The sequence below is a fragment of the Electrophorus electricus genome, chromosome 8 (genome assembly GCF_013358815.1).
Source record: "Electrophorus electricus isolate fEleEle1 chromosome 8, fEleEle1.pri, whole genome shotgun sequence".
In the NCBI taxonomy this organism is placed as follows: Eukaryota; Metazoa; Chordata; class Actinopteri; order Gymnotiformes; family Gymnotidae; genus Electrophorus; species Electrophorus electricus.
The window spans coordinates 27,498,098-27,517,465 of NC_049542.1; the positions used below are offsets into that span (position 1 = coordinate 27,498,098).

At 38.6% G+C, this 19,368-nt stretch overlaps 1 protein-coding gene across 2 annotated transcripts; it reads right to left on the reverse strand.

Annotated features, from left to right (window-relative positions):
- Positions 1–301: 301 nt before the first annotated feature.
- Positions 302–17,732, reverse strand: shisa7b (shisa family member 7). Of its 2 annotated transcripts, none has more exons than XM_035529212.1 (7): positions 17,444–17,732; positions 16,968–17,106; positions 8,295–11,993; positions 7,853–8,007; positions 6,468–6,524; positions 4,802–4,987; positions 302–3,477 (listed from the first exon to the last, which is right to left on the reverse strand). In XM_035529212.1, exons 3-7 carry the CDS (start codon positions 8,981–8,983, stop codon positions 2,636–2,638), a joined length of 1,929 nt encoding a protein of 642 aa, XP_035385105.1. In that variant the 5' UTR covers positions 8,984–11,993; positions 16,968–17,106; positions 17,444–17,732; the 3' UTR covers positions 302–2,635. The 2 variants fall into 2 exon arrangements, with proteins under 2 accessions (XP_035385105.1, XP_026886077.2); XM_027030276.2 differs by having other exon boundaries at positions 17,639–17,723.
- Positions 17,733–19,368: the final 1,636 nt, after the last annotated feature.

Genomic DNA, 19,368 nt, shown 5'->3' on the forward strand with positions numbered 1-19,368 from the left:
CAACCTGATGTGTTTATGTTGAATTAAATTCAACAAGTAGGCATTCTCACTGGAACACACACAGTTTCCTGTTGGAAAGATGCAGAGTTTATTTTCAAAATATATATTTTAAAAATATTGCCACTTTATTCTAGATCATGCCCTACATTATATGTAATTAGTGACCAGTATTCCAAAATCAAAATGTAAATATGTTTTTAGTTAAATGGTTTAGTAACTGCAGATCAGGAAATTGTTAAAACATTTACTTTGTACAACATTTCGAAGTTTGTATTTAAAAGACACACATATGAAGAGAAAATAAAGTAATATTTTGGATTTTAATTTTCATTGGGTTTCTGAAATGCACATTTTCTGACTTCTTACAAATCAGATAAAAGTCAGATCAAATGTGATATTAAGCATTCCAAAAACAGACACTGAAATACACACAGGCACAGTAATACAGACACACAAACAGGACACATACACACACACACACCTTGACATCAAAAGTCAGTTATAGGACATCACCACTGGCTTTGACGTCTTCATGCTTTTTGTCTTTTCACTTTTGATTGCATCTGCTTTTTTTCAGTAATTACAATGGTTGGGATCAAATAGAAGCTTGAATAGTAACAAAAAAGTGGAAACGTTTATAAAGTCACAGAATATAAACAGAATAAACAATAATTATGACATTAATGAATAAGAATATTAATCATAAATATGACATAATGTGCATGTAATTTGCCATGTGTACACATCTTAAAACTGGGAATTAATTTATTTTCTCTCATGTTTTTATACTACCATAACTTAGGTAGAAACAGAAGTTTTTACTCAGGTCTGTAAGCTTTTCTGTTGGCCGTTCAGTTTTCCTCTGATTTCAACAATATGGATCAGTCTGGTCTCTGGTACCGACCACAACTCTGTTCAGTTGGTGAGTATAGCAGAGAAATATACAGAAATGTTGTAACAAAAACAATGCTATTCAGAATATCATATACAAAACCAGCCTCCTCATTAATGGGAAAATGACACATCTTAATGTGTTACAAAGTGTTTAGCTTTACAAACTACATAGCCGTTTATGGCAGAACTGGTTGTTTTCCATACTCTCAGTAATAGGTTATCATTTCTTTTTAATAGCTGTGTCACTTACACTGACACGCAGTACTAATAATAATAATTTTTAAAAAGTTGGCCAAACACATAAGCACAGACATACAAAAAGGTTTAGAATAGCCCTTGAAGTAAAGTGTCCATTCCCTCCCCACTCCCAGTCTTGTACCGTGAACAGCTGCAGTTACAAATATATGAAAGTTTGCTGTCCTTGTTGATAATAATACATGCTCAATGTCTACTCTTACACTCCCATGACAACAGACCAAAAGTCAGAAACCAATTGAAAAGTCATTCGTAGCAGTCTCTTGACTCTTGACGTGCATGAAGAGGCATAGGGCCCACTGGGTAATTACTACCAGATACCGTACACTGAATGTTTCTAGTCAACAAATGTTTCCTTCCTCTACACTATTAGTCTTGTGGATATTTTAAATATTTGCTACATGTGCCTGATTAGCACATGACTCAATAAATACCAAAACATATTGCTCTCAGAGGCCCCATTTCAAACACCAATAGCTATGGTCTTATCCACAATGCAAAAATCAACTACAAATTGTGTCACATCATTGGAGTGTGCTGAAAAACTGTTCAGACTTATAATAAATACAAGCTTCACAACCTCCCATACCCATGCTGAATTACAACATTTATGGTAATAGTGCCCAAAACTCTAAAGAATCATGTCACAAATCTGATTTCTTTCAATTTCAGCATCTTCTCCTCATAGCTTCTGGTTTCATTTTTGATGGATTATCAGTATATTTCTGAACTACCTTAATTTCCTCAGTATAAACCTTTTCAGTCTTATCAGTATTACTGTCCACTTAAAATCCATCAAAAAAACACCACCAACAACAAAAAAATGTGTTCAGTTACTAAATTTATAGGATGCCACAGGTTTTGTACCACAATTAGAAATCCATGAATTTAGAATCATGGAACCTTCCATGGGTTTTGACACAATTTTCCACCTCTCCTGCAAGCAAAGTTTGTTGTTGGATTCAGAATTATTTAGCTCTCACTTGAGAATACATTACATCCTATATTATTTATTGTACTTTGTTTTTTGCCTTCATTTGTCTTAATATTCTCTGAAAAATATGGGTCAATATTACCTCCAAAGACTTCATATACAGTATACATACACTCAAATAGGTAAAAATTGAACCCTTCTAAGTTTTCCTGTTTCATCTAAGAAACATCATATCACAAAGGTTTATCCTATCCTTGTTGCTTAGCAACAAGCAGCAGGGAGCAAATAGAAGAATCACAAACTCACTTGTATTGTCTCACAGCTCTCTGTCTCTCAGGTCTTAGCAATACACCAAGTTCCCCTTGCTATGAGCCTCACACCCTACATCACGTCTTACTATAAGCCTTCTCCACATTCCTTTTCTTCACATTATCCTTCAAACTCTAAGCTTTGTTCTGTCTTCCTTATGGCATGTATCTCTTATAAAAGAGCACATGCATCTTTACTTTTTTTCATAACCCTTTCCTCATTTTCTTCTCCTGCAGTAGTCCTTCACACAGTGACTTCATTCTTACTCCCTGTGCGCAGTGCCTGGCTGCCCACCCCTCCTCCTCCCCCTCCTCCTCCTGGGAGGAAGTGCAGCTGTTCGATAGTGTTCTGTCGCTTTGTGGCAAAAGCCATCCTGCGGGCACTGTGGCCCATCGTTCCAGCACCACCCCCAGAGCTGTGCCCCTCCCCCCAGCTTGGAGCACTAGCCCCATGGCCAGCTGACATAGCTACGACACTACGCTCCTGTTCACGGCCAGAGCTCGGGTTCGAGTTCATCTTTATCATGTGGTGGCGGTCAAGTGAGGGGGTCACACACACATTCTGCTGAGACTGCGCTTTCTTGTGGTGGTTGAGATGAGACATGGTAGACATTATCCCCAGTCCATAGTCACCCATTCCTCCCCCAATCATTCTCTCCTCTAGGCGATCAGGTGACACCAGGAGGCGTTCATGGGACTTCCGGTGTGTCTGGGAATTGGTATTCATGCTGGTGGCAATGGCTTTGTAGTACTGGTGCTGCTGGTTCTTGGAGAGGTAAGAGAGAGTGTTTCCCTCTCCCAGGGCCAGAAGATGGTCTTGAGACATCACTCGTCGTGGTGGCTTGCTTGTTGTCTCGAAAGTGTGGTTGTATGGTGACTGGGGTAAGGGGTAAGGGTTTGGTGTGGAGGTAGAAATAGGTGCATGTATTCGGGGACGGGATGAGTTCAGAGGAAGCGTGCCCCTTGACCCTACAGTATAGTCACCTCCCCAGTGCAGGTGATGCTGGGAGGAATGGAAGGATGGTGAGGTGTTGTTGGGTCGTCTCTTCGAGGTATAATAACCTGTGTAATCGTCCAACTCTTTCTCTGTGTTTAGGTGGAAAAAATATTGAAAGAAAAATAGCAGAATTGCAAAATATTGCAGAGTGAGATACACATGTAGTGAATTAATCCATCGAAATGGTCAACCAATGTACATAATGTCTAGAATGTTTTGTCTTTTTCTAACTAATTATGTCACAACAATGCATTCATTTTCAGTTCTGAAAACTATCTGTAGAAAAAAAAAACTTGAAGTAAAGGTTCAGCATTAAATAAGATTTCTAGTTATAATTTTGCATTATCTCAAATATAATCAATATTCAAAAGCATGACTGTCATCCAGTGTTTCCTTTATTAGTTAAGAACCTGCACCACATTTGGCTAGCAAGTTTTTAATCCAAAATACTTCCAGTAAATAAAAATCTTCACTTACTTGCCTCACACCAAATCCAGTTTTTATGGAATGTAACATATATTTTTTATGTGGCTTAGGACAAAACCTATTTTTAAAACTTTTTTCTTGTAGCTGAACTGGTAGGCAGAGCAATGAGTTGACATCACCAAAGTCATTGGTTTGATTCCTAACAGAGCATAATATCTGCCATACTAATGGAAATTAATTTTAGATTAGAGCATCTGCCAAAATTGTACCAGATACCTGAGTTATGTTGATGATAATATAGCATAGCTTTGAATTTAAATTTATACGTACATGCTATCAATGCTATTTTAAATGTAATTTGAAATAAATAATGAGAATGTATTTACAAAATGTTTGGAGTTTCCATTACTTGCTATCTACAGTAGCTTCGTCGCTCAGTGCAAAACTAATAAAAGAAACATCAGAGATCAAAGTCTGGGAAGACAGACTACAATTATGTGTATGTGGAGAATTATGTAAATTTGATTGTTTGTGTTTTAAACCAGTCCTTTAGCCACATGCATGACACTAGGCAGAATAGACATTATTACAAGCAAGAGCCCAGTCAAAGTCTTTAACTGAATCAGTTTCAGTATTTTTATTTGTGATTACAGAGCCATTTGAAACTAAAATAGCTGTGATGCAAAGTTGGATAAAAGATTATCTACCTTTCTGAAAGGTTACATGTAATTCTGGATTTCTACTTGTTTTTACTTTAGGAATCCAGAATTATGAGCATTTCACTTCTCCTACAAACTCGTACTTTATTTGCAATATATTTATCGAACTTAGTGTTCTTAGCATATCAAAAGCTTACACTCATCTGACAGCATGTATGCTGTACTTTTCATGCTCTCAATCATAAGATACTCAAAAAGCAGCAGCAGTAGGACCTCAGTGGCAGTTCCTCATCACATGCACCCCTCCACCCCAAACACACACACTCACCTAGTCTCTTGAGGGAGCAGTATCTGTTAATCTCAGGTTTCATAACAGCCTCATATGATGGTGGAAGTTGGGCCAGGTTGTGGAAGGAGTGAGACAAAGTTGGATGAGGGCTTGCATTTATGTTTTTGCTGGAAAGCAGAGTTCCAGTCGAGACCAGCTGGGCATTGTTCATCCTTGGTACACGCTCTAAAAGAAAATAGAACAGATTGTATATAAACCACCAAGAGGTGCTGGTGAACCCATAACTCTATCAGCCAAAGAGCATGAGGGTTTAACAGAAACTGAATCTAAAATATCAACCAGTCCCTTACCAGACCCCCAAGGGTAATGTTTAGATAGACATCCTGCAATAGGTATTTAGTAGCCTCATTGTATTACAATGCAGAGGTGCACCCTAAATCTGGGGTTTGGACCCCTCCACTGCTGGGGATCCGTAAGGGTTAGGGTTGAGACTAGGGTTAGAGTTGAGACTAGGGTTAGAGTTGAGAGTAGGGTTAGTGTTGAGACTAGGGTCAGGGTTGAGACTAGGGTTAGGGTTGAGACTAGGGTCAGGGTTGAGATTAGGGTCAGGGTTGAGACTAGGGTTAGGGTTGAGACTAGACTAAATCTCAATGTCATTGGGTTGTAAAGATCACAGGGTCCTTCTTTGATAGTAAAGTGATATACTAGCCAGTCCTGAATGTTCATGGTTGCAACACAGAGCATGTTTAGCATTTCCCTCTGACTGTGCAGATGCACTCATTGATTTGTGGCTGTTATAATACGAAAATATATATTGACAAGTTTCATACCCATTAGCAGGGATTTACTTTACCAGAATGATGGCATATGGAAAAACTAACTTTTACAAAATAACACTAGTAGTCAAAGAAAATAAAATGTGTTTAAACATTTATAGAACTTTAAATATTGATATTTACGGCACTACCACAATACATTTAGCAACTTACAGAAATGAACACAGAATGTAACAACTGCATAAACATAATATTATAACAATGATCCAAAGTCACAGCATAGCAAAGTATACCTGATTTATTCTAAAATGTTTTAAATGTTTTAAGCATTTTTTAATGTAAGGGCTCATCCTTAAATATTTATCCAAGGCTTGTTTATACAAGGGTTGATTCTTAAATAAAAATGTGAGGATGAAAAGCCAGTCTGTCATATGACACTTTTTTCTCTCAAACGACCATGCTATTGTGTTCTAGACATATATCACAGGTTCATAAGCATGCCCACACACAGTCCAAAGTTAGCCAACTCTGCACAACAGGCACTTGGTACCCACACTGATTGGCAAATGTGATGCAAAACTAAACAGAGATTACGACAGGGTAATGGCAGTATGTGTGTGAGCGCAGGGTGAGGGAGACAGGGTAGATAACTGCACTCATTTTGAGTTAGTGAGCCAGCACACAGAAAAACTGAAGCATGAGAAGCGATACGCAATATGAATATACACAAATAGAGGCGATTTAAGCAACTTGCTCACATTACTGCACATCCATTACACCTGTATGTAGAGAGGCTCTTAGTAATACACACACACACACACACACACACACACACACACACACACACACACACACACACACAAACACACAGCCATTTACTTGCTGATTTAAGCCAGGTGTTCACAGATCGCCTGCACCCTTTGTCTTACCGATAGTAGCTGTGTGTTTGGGGCTGGACCCAGACTGGATTAAATTGTGTTTCCCAACTGCAAGAGAGCAGAATGAAAACTGACTCCCACCACCAAAGTATAATACTGTAAGTGACTGTCCCATGTCATTATTACTTTGGTTCTGTATTTGGTTCAAAGTAAGTGACTGTCCGGTGTGACTGCACACTTATTGCTTTGGTTCTGTGTTTGGTTTAAAGTATGTGATGGTCCCATCTGTCTCCTCACTCCCCATCTCACACTCAGTTGTCACCTGCATGAGTGCTAATGATTCAAGCACTTCTGTCCAAAAGTGAAGAACATCATTATCATTTAAAACAGTTTCGTACCTCCATGGCCCTCATCAAGCAGAAGTGTGCATGGGCTCTAAACATACAAACTATCAAAAATGGAGGGAATCCAACTGAAAGTCTTTTTTCACACACCTAAAATTAAAAGTAAACAGCTTTCCATACAACAGCCTTGTGGTATTTTACATGTATTCAGTTCTGACGGAGGGTCGGTCAATACACTTCCAAGAAAACTACCAGTTTGTATTCAGAAAGTATTTCAGTGGAAACAAGACAGATACTTATTTAAGATAATTCTCACAGCTGGTAAGACGGCTATTACTAGAAAATGTTAAAGAATGATTTAAGAATGAATCTCAACCTTAAACAAATACAGTGGTTTGATAACATAAGGGATATTTCAGATGGACGGTTTTTATAAAGCTCATTATCTCAGGTGTGTCATCATCATGAGCAAAAGTTCTTGGACTAGGCAAAATTAAATTAATAAAAAAAAGGTTCTGTGTGGGTTAGGGTTCCACACTATCCAAACATTGCTTTACTCATGAAATATAATGTCCCATTATTATATAATTATTAGTCACACATCATGCATTGCAAGTGTATGGTTTTTGCATATCTAAGTATGCAGTGTCTATATGTATATACCACAGTACATAGTATAAAAATCCATTATCCAATAGGCTACAGGAGATGGTACATCAAAAATATTTATGAATCAATATTAGGGTTTGAATGCCAGGATTGTCACTTTAATGTTGGGTTCCTCATTGTGCTATTTTATGCCTTAATTTGCTCACCGCACACTCACGCTTTCTTTAATTTATTCAGGTGTCATATATCTCAAAGTTCCTGTACAAAATACTTATTACTTGTAGCACATCAAAATGCTTGTACCTTGTGAAAAATACAAAGTACAGCCGGTGACCACTTCTAGCAGCTCAAACATACAAGCTTTATTGTGTGTACCCTGCCTTATAACTTGTAACCTGAAATCTCTGAATCCTGTAACTATATACTTGCTGGAACTCCTGTAGGGCTAGTCTGAATCCTACGGTTCATGTGTAGAAGACTCACTGCGGTTATCTTTGCTCTGGAGGATGGGCATGTAGAGGTTTTTGGATTGCTGTGCCAGAGTACGTTCACCCGTGGTGCTGGTCAGGACAGTGCTGTTGTTCCGCTCGCCCTGTTGAACTGGGCTAGACTGATGACGTAGGATGTCGACCAGTGCTCTGAGAAAAGTTTTTTTAAAAAAGACATGGAAAGGTAAGAGCAAAATTATCGAAGGATTTTGGTGACAGATACTACAAAATACAAAAACTAAGGATTATTTATTTATTTAATTGATTCAACTTGCATTCCATCTTATAAACATCTGTCACTGTCAAAGGCAATCCCAGGGGTTTAAGGTCCATATTCCCAAGAATGAGGGTGACACTGTACCATGTAAATGTTTGAGTGACTCCTCTTTCAGACTGACTCAAATATGAACTTAATTGTTTTATGCAAGTTCACTCACCTGGGCATGTTTATATCTCTGTTTCTGGGTCTGCGGGAGATCTTGTGGAAAGCCACTCTGACTCCAATGGCTACAGCCAGCGTAAAAGAGATGACACCCCCGATGACATAGGCTGTGTTGTTACTCTGCTGCTGTAGTGGGTCGAAGTCCGGGTCCGAACGGCTCGGGGGTTGTGTGGCAGGCACCTGCGTATTAGCCCAGATGGGCGACTTGTAATTGGTACAGGAGTCCTGATCCAGCCGGTTGCGTTGATGCTCACAGCAGAAGCGGTAGTGGCATGTGCCACAGCAGTAAATGTATGTGCCCTTGGTACAGTTAAAGGTGATGTCGAACTGGCCCATGACATCATAGTAGCCCCGGCACACATCAACATCCACCAGTCGACGGGGCGGAGGTGCCACCTGTGCAGCCCCCAGCGGGGGTTTCAGGGCATCAGCTGTCATGTTGCGAGGGAGCATGATCTGGGGGAGGGGCATAGGAGGGATCTCAGCCACTTCTGGCTCTACTGCCATGGCTGCTGCTTCCTTTATCCCGCCCTCCAGTGTAGGGGGTTGGACTGCATCACCACGCCTTTTCAATAGAAGCAGCAGTGGCCCACCATTGGCTAAGCGCCGTTCTGAGGTAATAGCCACTGCAAAAACCATATAGTCCAATAGAACAAAAAAAAACAAGATGGCAGCAGATGGCATTTTGATGTTTGGGGCTCCTTTTTTATCAAATAAGATGAATGTACACTTTGGGTACAAAAGAGTTCACAGACTTATAAAAGACTGGTATATTGAAGAAAAACCTATCAAAAGTTATGCATCACTGTGACAATTTATGACATACAGGCAAGAAGTTCAATTTCCCTTAAATGTGCATACACTGGTATGCAAGGTATTCAATATGCAAAGTACACATCTAACTTTGCAATTTTAGGGTGAATCATTGAAGAATGTACAATGTCAGTGATGTCTGTGAGATAACATATTACTATGGCAATATCAACAACCGAAATGTTTTAGTTTTTTCTATTCCAACTGATCTTTCAGTCTTATGCTTAAACTTACTGAGGTTTCGGCATGGTCAAATCATTAAAAGGAATGTTTTCCAGACACAACTTCATTTTGACTCAAAACTAAAATATTATGAAATAATTTGAATAATTGAATATTCTATAAAATTTAAAGGAATTGTCTTTATAAATAAATGTAAGTATTGAATGCTTTGTTAAGAACAACTGCATGCCCTAAAGAAAAGTATATGTTAATATGTAAATGTTTAAATATTTAAAGCATCACTAAAACACGTCAACATAACAGATTAATTTTCTTTTCTAACATGGTTTGTTTTGTTTAAATGTGTCTAAATGAACTGAAAACTATTACACTAACAAACTGCTCCAGATATAACGATAGTCCACCTTAAGGAGGACGTGTAAACATTTGCTTGAGTATAAACTTGATATCTTAAATTGAACTTTTACATATTATTCTTTTTATTTACAATTGTTCTTATTCCTACTTGGCACTTTAATTTCTACACAAACTAAAGACCTGTATGAAAAGAAATGATGACAAATCAACTTCAGCAAATCCTGTTACTGCATTGTTTTAGCTCTTCCTAGTGAACTGTAAACATTTGTGGCAGCTCTGAGAATTGATGTCTTGTAAACAAATCTGAGAGGACTGATGTATTTGGCAGTGTCAATGAAAATAACCCATAAAAAATTATGACTTTTCAAGCCTTTAGATAATTGGGTAATGCTATTGCACAGTCCAACTGATCATAACAACAGGTTAATTTTGCAATCTGTGTGCATACAAAAATACAGTCTAAATACAGTCTCTTCAGTGTTCAGGAAATTGCAAGAGTAAGAAAATAACCTCAAAGAAGTGATAGCAAATGAAAACTCTAAATTTCAAAATGAAGGAAGAGCTGATCTTTCTGAAGGCGATGCAACAATTTGACTCAAACTTCAGAAGAGTCTATTCAGTGAGGGTACTCGTGAAAGGTACCAAGCAGCATATTTTAACTCTTGGCTTGACAAGAAGTGAGGGAAGCTGTGTGTGTGTGTGTGTGTGTGTGTGTGTGTGTGTGTGTGTGTGTGTGTGTGTGTGTGTGTGTGTGTGTTTTGGGGTTGTCTCAGGAAGGGAGTGGAGTAGGGTAGATAAGGTTTGGAAGAAGTGGCCAGGTGTTGTCTGCTAAAAGGTTTAGGTGAGTTAGGGATAGGAGTGTTAACCCTAACCCTAAAGGGTCTAGGTGTGTTGGGCCCTCGTGAGTAAGTGTCTCTGCTCTGGGTTTAACTCTGCCCAACAGAATAAAACAAATGAGGGCCCAGATTTCACTGGATTGCTTGATTGTGCCCACTGAACAGACATGAGCAAAACAAGATTCATTTGTCAATATGGAATACAGAGAGGGCAACAAGCAAAGACAAACGGGCCTCTTACCAAAATGAATTAGCCTATTCTATATACTAAAGAGTACTTTTACTTTTAATGTGCAGTTTTCAAATAGTGACAACTAGTAAAAATGTAACTAAAAACCTATGTAAATAAACTGAAGCCATAGATCACATGCTGGTGAATATGGTAAATGCACCGTGCCTCTACTGGTCTCAGAAATATCCCTGAATATATCTGTGCACATGTGCTTTCAAAGCGACTTCACATTTCTGATAGTTGCAAACCCAATAACTGTGATGTCAGCAACTTTAACATTAGCATGGCTCTGGAGAATATGGCTTCTGCAATGACAGAGATCTTAACATTAGCATTGGGTATGGGGACTATGGCTTCAGGGAATTTTGTCCAGTTTTGTAACCCTTCAGGGGTGAACCACCTCCTAAGGGTTTTGTCCTAAATGTACACAGAAATTGAAGAAAAGGTAGAGAGGATCAAATTTTCTCATGTAAAAACAGAAGCACAGAATTGCTCAGAGGTTCTATAATGAAGTAGATATGAGGACTAGGACAGTTGACTAACTGACAAAATTAGCAGCAGGTCACTTTGGGGAGTTTAATGAGGCTTGTGTTGGCCACCATCAGTCCAGGGCCACACAGGGTTAAGGTTAGGGTTAGGGTTAAGGTTAAGGTTAAGGTTAGGGTGGGTGACCCCACAGGGCCAACTCCTCCCAGTAAGAGTGAGTGTGCGACCACACAGGCTAATGCCCAGCTGATATCCACTCTTAAATAAAGCACTTTGAACCAGTAATGCACTAATCTCTGGAGTCCTTAGAGCAGCAGTGATTTTTGACCACTTGTCCTTGGGCAGTAGCACTAATACTCTTCTCGACACAACCACTCACTATGACTTGCACTATTCTGGCAGGACAATGTTTATGTGGAATGTAATGTAGGCTAAATAGTAATGGTATTTTTCAGTTTGCGTTAAAGAATGATAAAAGATTTCAGAATTACAGTTGAAGTTTCTCTTTTTTGCTTCTGCCTGGCACAGTTAGTGTTTGGCACTGGTTTTGGTTGCGCTTTAAAAAGAAAGAAGAAGAAGAAGACAAATGCTTGAATCTGTGCAAATCAACATCCTCTGCAAAAAGCCCCTGATGCATAATAAAGGAAGCAAACCATACGCTCCATCATCCTCATTAAAAAAGAAAGACTTGTCTTGTTGGCTGGTGCACCAGTCATTCTCATCCACACTGATGGCTCTTTCGGTTCTTCTTGGCTTCTGTTGTTCTTTTGTTAATCTTGGATTCTCACTGAAAAAAGAGATGTACATAATGAACAGAAGATCCAAACTCATCAGAAATAGATATGAATATATGAATGAAACATACATACAGACAGACAGACAGACAGACAGACAGACAGATATATAGATAGATAGATCTGGTTATCCTTAAAGTCTCTGGTTACAATAATCTTCATTGTCACCTTATCTTGAAATCAAACAACATATGTCACTGCAGAGAGCAAAAAATTATTTGTATTTGATAATGGTAGCGTTTACCCATCATGACAGGATATTAAATACGTTTTGATACTTCACGTCATCATTTTCACAAGCGTTAGATAACATGATGTAGACAATACACTGTATCATTCATTACTCATTTTGTAATTAAAAAACTAAAACTTTTATTCTTTTTCTCCTTAATATTGCATTAATAAAGCTAAAACTAATTAAACAAATTACCTAGACTTAAGATCAGTCAATATAACAGCCACACTGATTACTTCAGGATACTAGCAAAAATAAGTTCAGAATAAACAACAAAATGTCTTTTCCTCCTTATATTGCATCAGCTATTTGTACTGCATAAGGAAACATGCAGGGAGTATTACTGAGGACCTCTCACATTCAGGACACAGTCTGTTTGGGGCAGGGAGTATTAGTGAGGACCCCTTACACCACTAGCTGTTCAACTAATGTATACTAACTACAGTCATGTGCCTTGAATTTCACCATAACCAAGTATGCTGTGCAACACAATACTTTAACTGCACAATAATTATGACTTTGTTCAAAACTGTTGCAAGCAATATTTTCAGTCTCTGTTCAATATTTTTTGAACTTCAACTGTTTTGCAAGCTATCTCTTTATTTTATGTAACTGAGGTTTCAACAACAGGCTGCTTTCTGCATCAGATTTAAAACCTTCATACTCGCCTACAAAACCAAAAATAGACCAGCCCCTCCATACATGATGTCAATGGTCAAAGGCCAATCTGTACCTCAAGTACTTTGAACTGCAAGTACGGCTTGGACTGAACAACTAGACAACTAACACTTACCCATAATGAGCACTCAACCACAAATATAACGTTATCTTGTAGTGTGGCTACTATACAGCATCTATCCTCATAGAACAGGCCAATATTAGTGAAAATTATCTTAAAATCTTTTCATTAAAAATCACTGTAGGAACTGAAGGTTCGAAGGTATTTATAAATGTATATATATTAAGGTAACTGCCAATATACAAGTTGTTATTGCTTCAGGTTAACATTATGAATTTCACTAACCATAACTCTGACCCTGACCTTGACCATAACTCTATCCTAACCATAACCTAACCTAACACTGACCCTGACCCTAACCCTGACACTGATCCTAACCTTAACCTAACCCTAACCCTAACCCTGACACTGATCCTAACCCTAACCCTAAACCCTAAACCCTAAACCTAACCTTAACCTAACCCTAACCCTGACACTGATCCTAACCCTAACCCTAAACCCTAAACCCTAAACCCTAAACCCTAAACCTAACCTTAACCTAACCCTAACCCTGACACTGATCCTAACCCTAAACCTAACTATTTTACCCCGTTACACTCATTCAGTTCACTTCCCCATAGATTTTGAGAGGTTTGGATAAAGTAGTGTGTGAAACTCACAGTGAAAGAGGGATGAAAGAAGACATTGCAGATAATGTAAGCTGTCTGGGTCAAAAATGAATCTTTCTTCAGGTAATTATAGCCAGATAATTCAAGGACTAGCAAAATTAATTGTTTTCTGTGAGATGATGGAGGGATAAAAGATAGCAGGGTTAAACAGATGAGTGTTATTTGAGTGAAAAGCAATCATGTGCTTTAAGCTCCTATCCAAATCTGATACTGTGGGTGGTTTGTTCAAAACTGTAATGATTAGCAAAAGCATGTGTTTCTATGGGATGATGGAGAAATGACAACAGAATGGTGGGTTTGCTAAATGAGTCAATAAGAAATGTAGTTATTTGCTTTAGGTTAGCAGTTTAAATCTATTGATCAAATGTGCTCATAGTGATTAAGGCACTAGCAAAATCAATTGTTTTCTGTGGGAAGATGGAGGGATGAAACAGTATCGGTGTTATATTGGCGCTGAAATTATCACACACATCTCAAACTGCTTTTAAATTGAATCTCTGTTTTTAAATTAAACTTGCTTATGTGATTTCTAATTCAGCATGCTATAATAACTATAAAAAAATGTCTTAGCTGATTGATAATATTTGGGGGATATTTTAAATTTGATTGTCACTGATCTATTCCTTTTAGTCAACTCTTTTCTATATGACTGGAAATGTTGACTTAATGCCTTATGATGACAATAAAATAATTTCTTAGACTTCTACTGTCGCATAAAACATATAAGGCTGATACTGACTACTAAATTGGCCAGTTGGTGGAAAAAGTTGAGCTTAGAACTAAATCAAAGTTGTGATGTGCATATTCCTTTTCAGAAGTGCTGTGTTGGCATGTTATCTACAGTAACATTTCTCTTATGTAGATTGATACATTTACATAAAGTATATTACAATTTTTACTGAGTTTGAATGCAAACTGAGGGTTAAAGGTCTTGCTCAGGGGCCCAACAGTAGCAAATTGGCAGTGGTGGGGCTTGAACTGACAGCCTTCTGATCACTAGTCAAGTACCTTAACCACTGAGCTACCCTCTTTCTATTCTACAAGAGTCCACCACATTTGTCAGGACAATCACTTTATGCTATCAATCACCTTATACAACCACTTTATACTATCCCAGTTGTTCCAGTTGTAACTGGACATTGTGCTATGAGTTATGGGCTTTGAATTCTACACTTTTATTAAATTCTACACCTATATTAAAGAAGAGTCATGCAAGCATTGTACTTTACAAACCTGTACAAATGAGTCAATGAACAATTTTCAAGCCACTTGTTACAGGTCTAACCATGATGTTTTTTGATTTGCTTATGGGGCTTGATTTTTCATTTAAACTTGGTATATGAATGTGAATCATCCATTCAACAACACACAAATATCATAGTGAATATGCATAGGCCATATTTTAAGCACACGGCTGTGTGACCTCTGTTATCTCACATACTGACTCATATGCTAAAATGATCTTAATATGAGTAACAGTTTCTGCCACTACATAAGCTTGAGACCAAGTCTTTCCACAACAAGCACAACTGATGCGACACTTCAGCTTGTGATGAGCAACATCTAGCTTGGGTCAGGAGAGTGTTTTGACTCAAATACTCACCTTTAAAATAAATACCTATCAGTGATCTAATGAATCCACTGTGCATTCATAAAACAGCTAAATGGAGGGAAAGAGGTGGAAAGATTGACAAAAGCACAGATGTGTAGCAAGCAGGGGGTTTGGCAGGCCAGAGTCAGCCATGTCTAGATGGAGGGAGGTGAAGAAGGGAGGGGGGTCTTTGTAGTTAAAGACACTCCCAGCGGAAGGCAGGGTAAAAGGAAAATGGGCAAACACACTTGACGGCGCACTTTAAAAAATAGCCCCCAGCAGACCTCGTCCTGACGATCTGATTGACTCTATAGACTGATTTCTAGTGGACAATCTGACTCAGAGCCACTCAGACACCTGGGCTGTCCAATGACACCAGGTCAAGGGATATGGGAGCACCAACCTGAGAAGATACATGCCTACTTCATCCGTGCAGAACACAGCATCCTCTGTGCGTTCCAGCATCTGCAGATGCTCTGCTGATGCAGACCCACACTCTTAACTCGCTCTCTCTCTGGCACGCACATACATATGCACACCCTATGGGCCTTAAAGGCATGTAGGTTTTGCCACACAACACAAACTATCTTGTATCTTTTCCTCTGTCATTCCTGGTCAGCGTGTGGGTAGAAGCTGCTCTCTCAGAATAGCTCTGCCGCAGAGAGCAAAGGAAGAGAAGGAAAAACCAATTATCCATTCCCATTTGTTTATTTTACTCAGTCTTGCCATGACTGCTCTCATGGGCCACTGCTTTGCATATTTCTCCTTTTTGAGCTAACTACCTTAAGTAACAACAACAATATGTCTTTCACCATCTCTATGACCTGTGAACAGATGTGAGTGCAGGGTCAGTCACCTTCTCAAGGCAGGTGCCAATGACAAGCTGTCATGCCCAACATGAAGCCCATCACCAAGGCATGGCTAGATGAACAATGAAAACAAAGAAAAGATGGAAGAGCCGGACAGGAAAAGAGTACAGAGGGTTGGGGGGTGGGGGAGTAAACATGGTGGGGGTTGGGAGGGTGAGAGTGTAAACATGGTGGGGGTTGGGAGGATGAGGGAGTAAACATGGTAGGGGGGTGAGGGAGTAAACATGGTGGGCCTTAAATGGTGCAAAATGTAAACGGGGGCGTGTGGGGATGCCAAACACCACCTCATTCCAAGCCTGAGTCTTTGCAGTTGATTCCTAGCAGCTGAGTCCTAGACTGAATCTTTGCCAGATGTAACATGTAATATCATAATCTTAAATATACTTAAAAACAAGTTCTTGTTTTGAATAAATTTACAAAGTAGTGAGAGTGGCATAATATGTGGTATAACAGTCTCAGTTACCTAATGTTTTCTGACACGTGTAATATTTGCCTAAATTATTCATCTAGTGAGCTATAGATTAGAACTATGTATTAAATGTAAATATGTGATATGTTTGAGACTGAATGCACACTGTTCGCAGCCTAAACGTTGCAACACCAAGGAAATTAGCATTCAAGAGGCGCTGCATGCACGCGGTGCACCACCAAGCCCTTTGAATGCACGTACAAGCCTTCCGTTAACTGCAGTGTTCCCTTAATCGGTATTCACATATTCAGTTCCCAGATATTCGATGTTTTTAGTTATTTTAGTTTTAGCTGTTCAATTAAATTAATTGAAAACCGTTTGCCATGTTGGTGAAATTCTGTGCATGCTCATCGCCTTGCAGTATTTATGCGGGGACAAAACGAAGGCGCACCTTACCTGCATGTCGCGGGCTGTATTCTGGGAAGCAGCTTGGTTTATATTTATACGATACGCTGTTCACCATGTTGCTCGTCGTTGTAATGATTAAAAATATTGTCATACAAGAAGGTTTAGTGTTCATAACTTCAGGATTGCTCTGTAGAATAAAGGAAAATTGTATCAAATTAGGGGACCATTATAAAATGCGATTTGTAAAGAATGTGTTTTCACTTTGTCGAAAATAACGCAGTAACGGAGTCACCAGAGACATAAAAGAACAAGAAAAACGACTCTGGTTTAAAAAGCCACTCTCTCAAATAGGTACAACACCCTGACCCTTGCTTAGGTGTTATTTTCTTTTTCCATCCCAGTGTCCCGTTTGGTTCGCCATAATAATATCCACTTTGTTGTTTTCATTCATATTGTACGTAATCATCAAAACGAGTTGACCAAAACATCTGAACGTCTTAATATTTAAAAACTGTGCAAATTACCTCGGTGGTTCCGTGACGGATCAGTTTAAAACCTAAGAGTATTTGCTTTGTTTCTGGACAAAAAACGCATGTACATTTTGTCAAGCTTCCAGGAGAGCGCAAGATTTTAAAAATGAGTTTGACTCAACCCACTCCAGTCCTCTTCACACCGAATAACCCGTTATTATAAAAGGGATAAAACACAACTGGCACTACCGTTTCACTGGAATTCAAATCACCGTGTCCAGTCTATTCCTCAATATCAATATAATTCAGTACGCTCCCCCTTGCAGAAAGAGAGACGTCCGTTCCGGTGAAACGCCAGGATTATGATGGTCCCACAAAGGTCCGCTTTTTGTCCATTGATTGGACAAAATCGGCACTTGCGCGCATTTTCATTTGCTAAATGCATAAATTATCTACCAATGGCTGACAGGGTTTATTGCCAGGAGGATTTGTGTGTGTGTGTGTGTGTGTGTGTGTGTGTGTGTGTGTGTGTGTGTGTGTGTGTGTGTGTGTGTGTGCGCGCGCTGAACTGCGCGCACTGAAGCTCATCCGCACTCAGTAAACCCAATTGACTTTATTAATTTTCACTTTAGATTCTCAGAGAAAATTGACAAAAAGGATACAAAATGGTCTTCCACTTATCGATATTACAACATATAAGAGTATATGAGACATTAAAAATGAAGTGCCTAAGGTTCCCATGACAACCGAACCACCCTTTGACTATTAATTATATATTTTAGTACAGCTGGGGTTCTTGTTTATGACTGCTGATGTCAACACTGCTCTCGGTTTAAGAGATGTTTGCAAAATCAGCAGATCTTCACACTTGACAATATGTGACTGATTGGAGACTGTAGTGAGAAACTGGCCAGCGATCTGTATGATTCAGTCCTTTGTTGATCTTGTCAGTTACACCCACTAATTGCTGATAGCCTAATCTGGGGAATTAACGTGTAAAGGATAAATAAATAAACGCTCATTTTTTGGTTTTGTAGAGATGCTTTTATATTATGCTGATGCTGTGACACCTGATTCCCTACAGGAGAGGGACAGAGAAATTCTTTAATATAAAGCTGATTACATCTCTTATAGGTAACACAGTACACAACACAGTCCCACAGTGATGCATGAAGAGGAATGGGTGATGACAAATGAATTTCTTTTTATAAATGTTTTATATATATATATATATATATATATATATATATATATATATATATATATATATATATATATATATATATATATATATATATATCAGTATCTGCTATATTTATAATTCCATTGTCAAAGGATTGCTATGTGACAGCACAGGGAAATGAAGCAAGTCCATTAAAGCAACTTGACACTGTCAAGTCTTTTTTTATTTTTATTTATTTTAACAATTTTTAAAAGTAAATACAATCAAATCAGGTCCAAACAGCAACCTAAACATCTAACTTTATTTTAAACAGAAACCTTTATGTAAAAACATGAACAATAAAGTCCTAAAGTTCACTGAAAATAGTGAATGAAAGGCTCACACCAGCTACTTTATTAGAAACCTTTACCTTCACATACACTCATTACTTCAGTTATGAACACCAATCTTTAAGTGTACAATCACAGTCTAGCCCTTCTGTAGTCTGCATGTTTTTACTGGCCACCCACTGGATAGTTTCTAAACCCGACATTATTCACATGGTATCCCAATTTCAGCAGAGCCATGACACTGAAATAGTGGCATAGTTGTATATTTGAAGTGTATTTGATACTGCAATGATGGTGAGAAACTGATCATTGATGAGGTGAAGGATAGCTATGATATATTGTGAATGGTAAGTTGATTGCCTTTAACTGTACCACTGCAGTGTGTCTATTGAATAAATTTTCCAGGAAAGCGGATGGTGAGTGTAATTCAGCTGACTGACCTGCTATGGTGGAAAGACATCCATGGA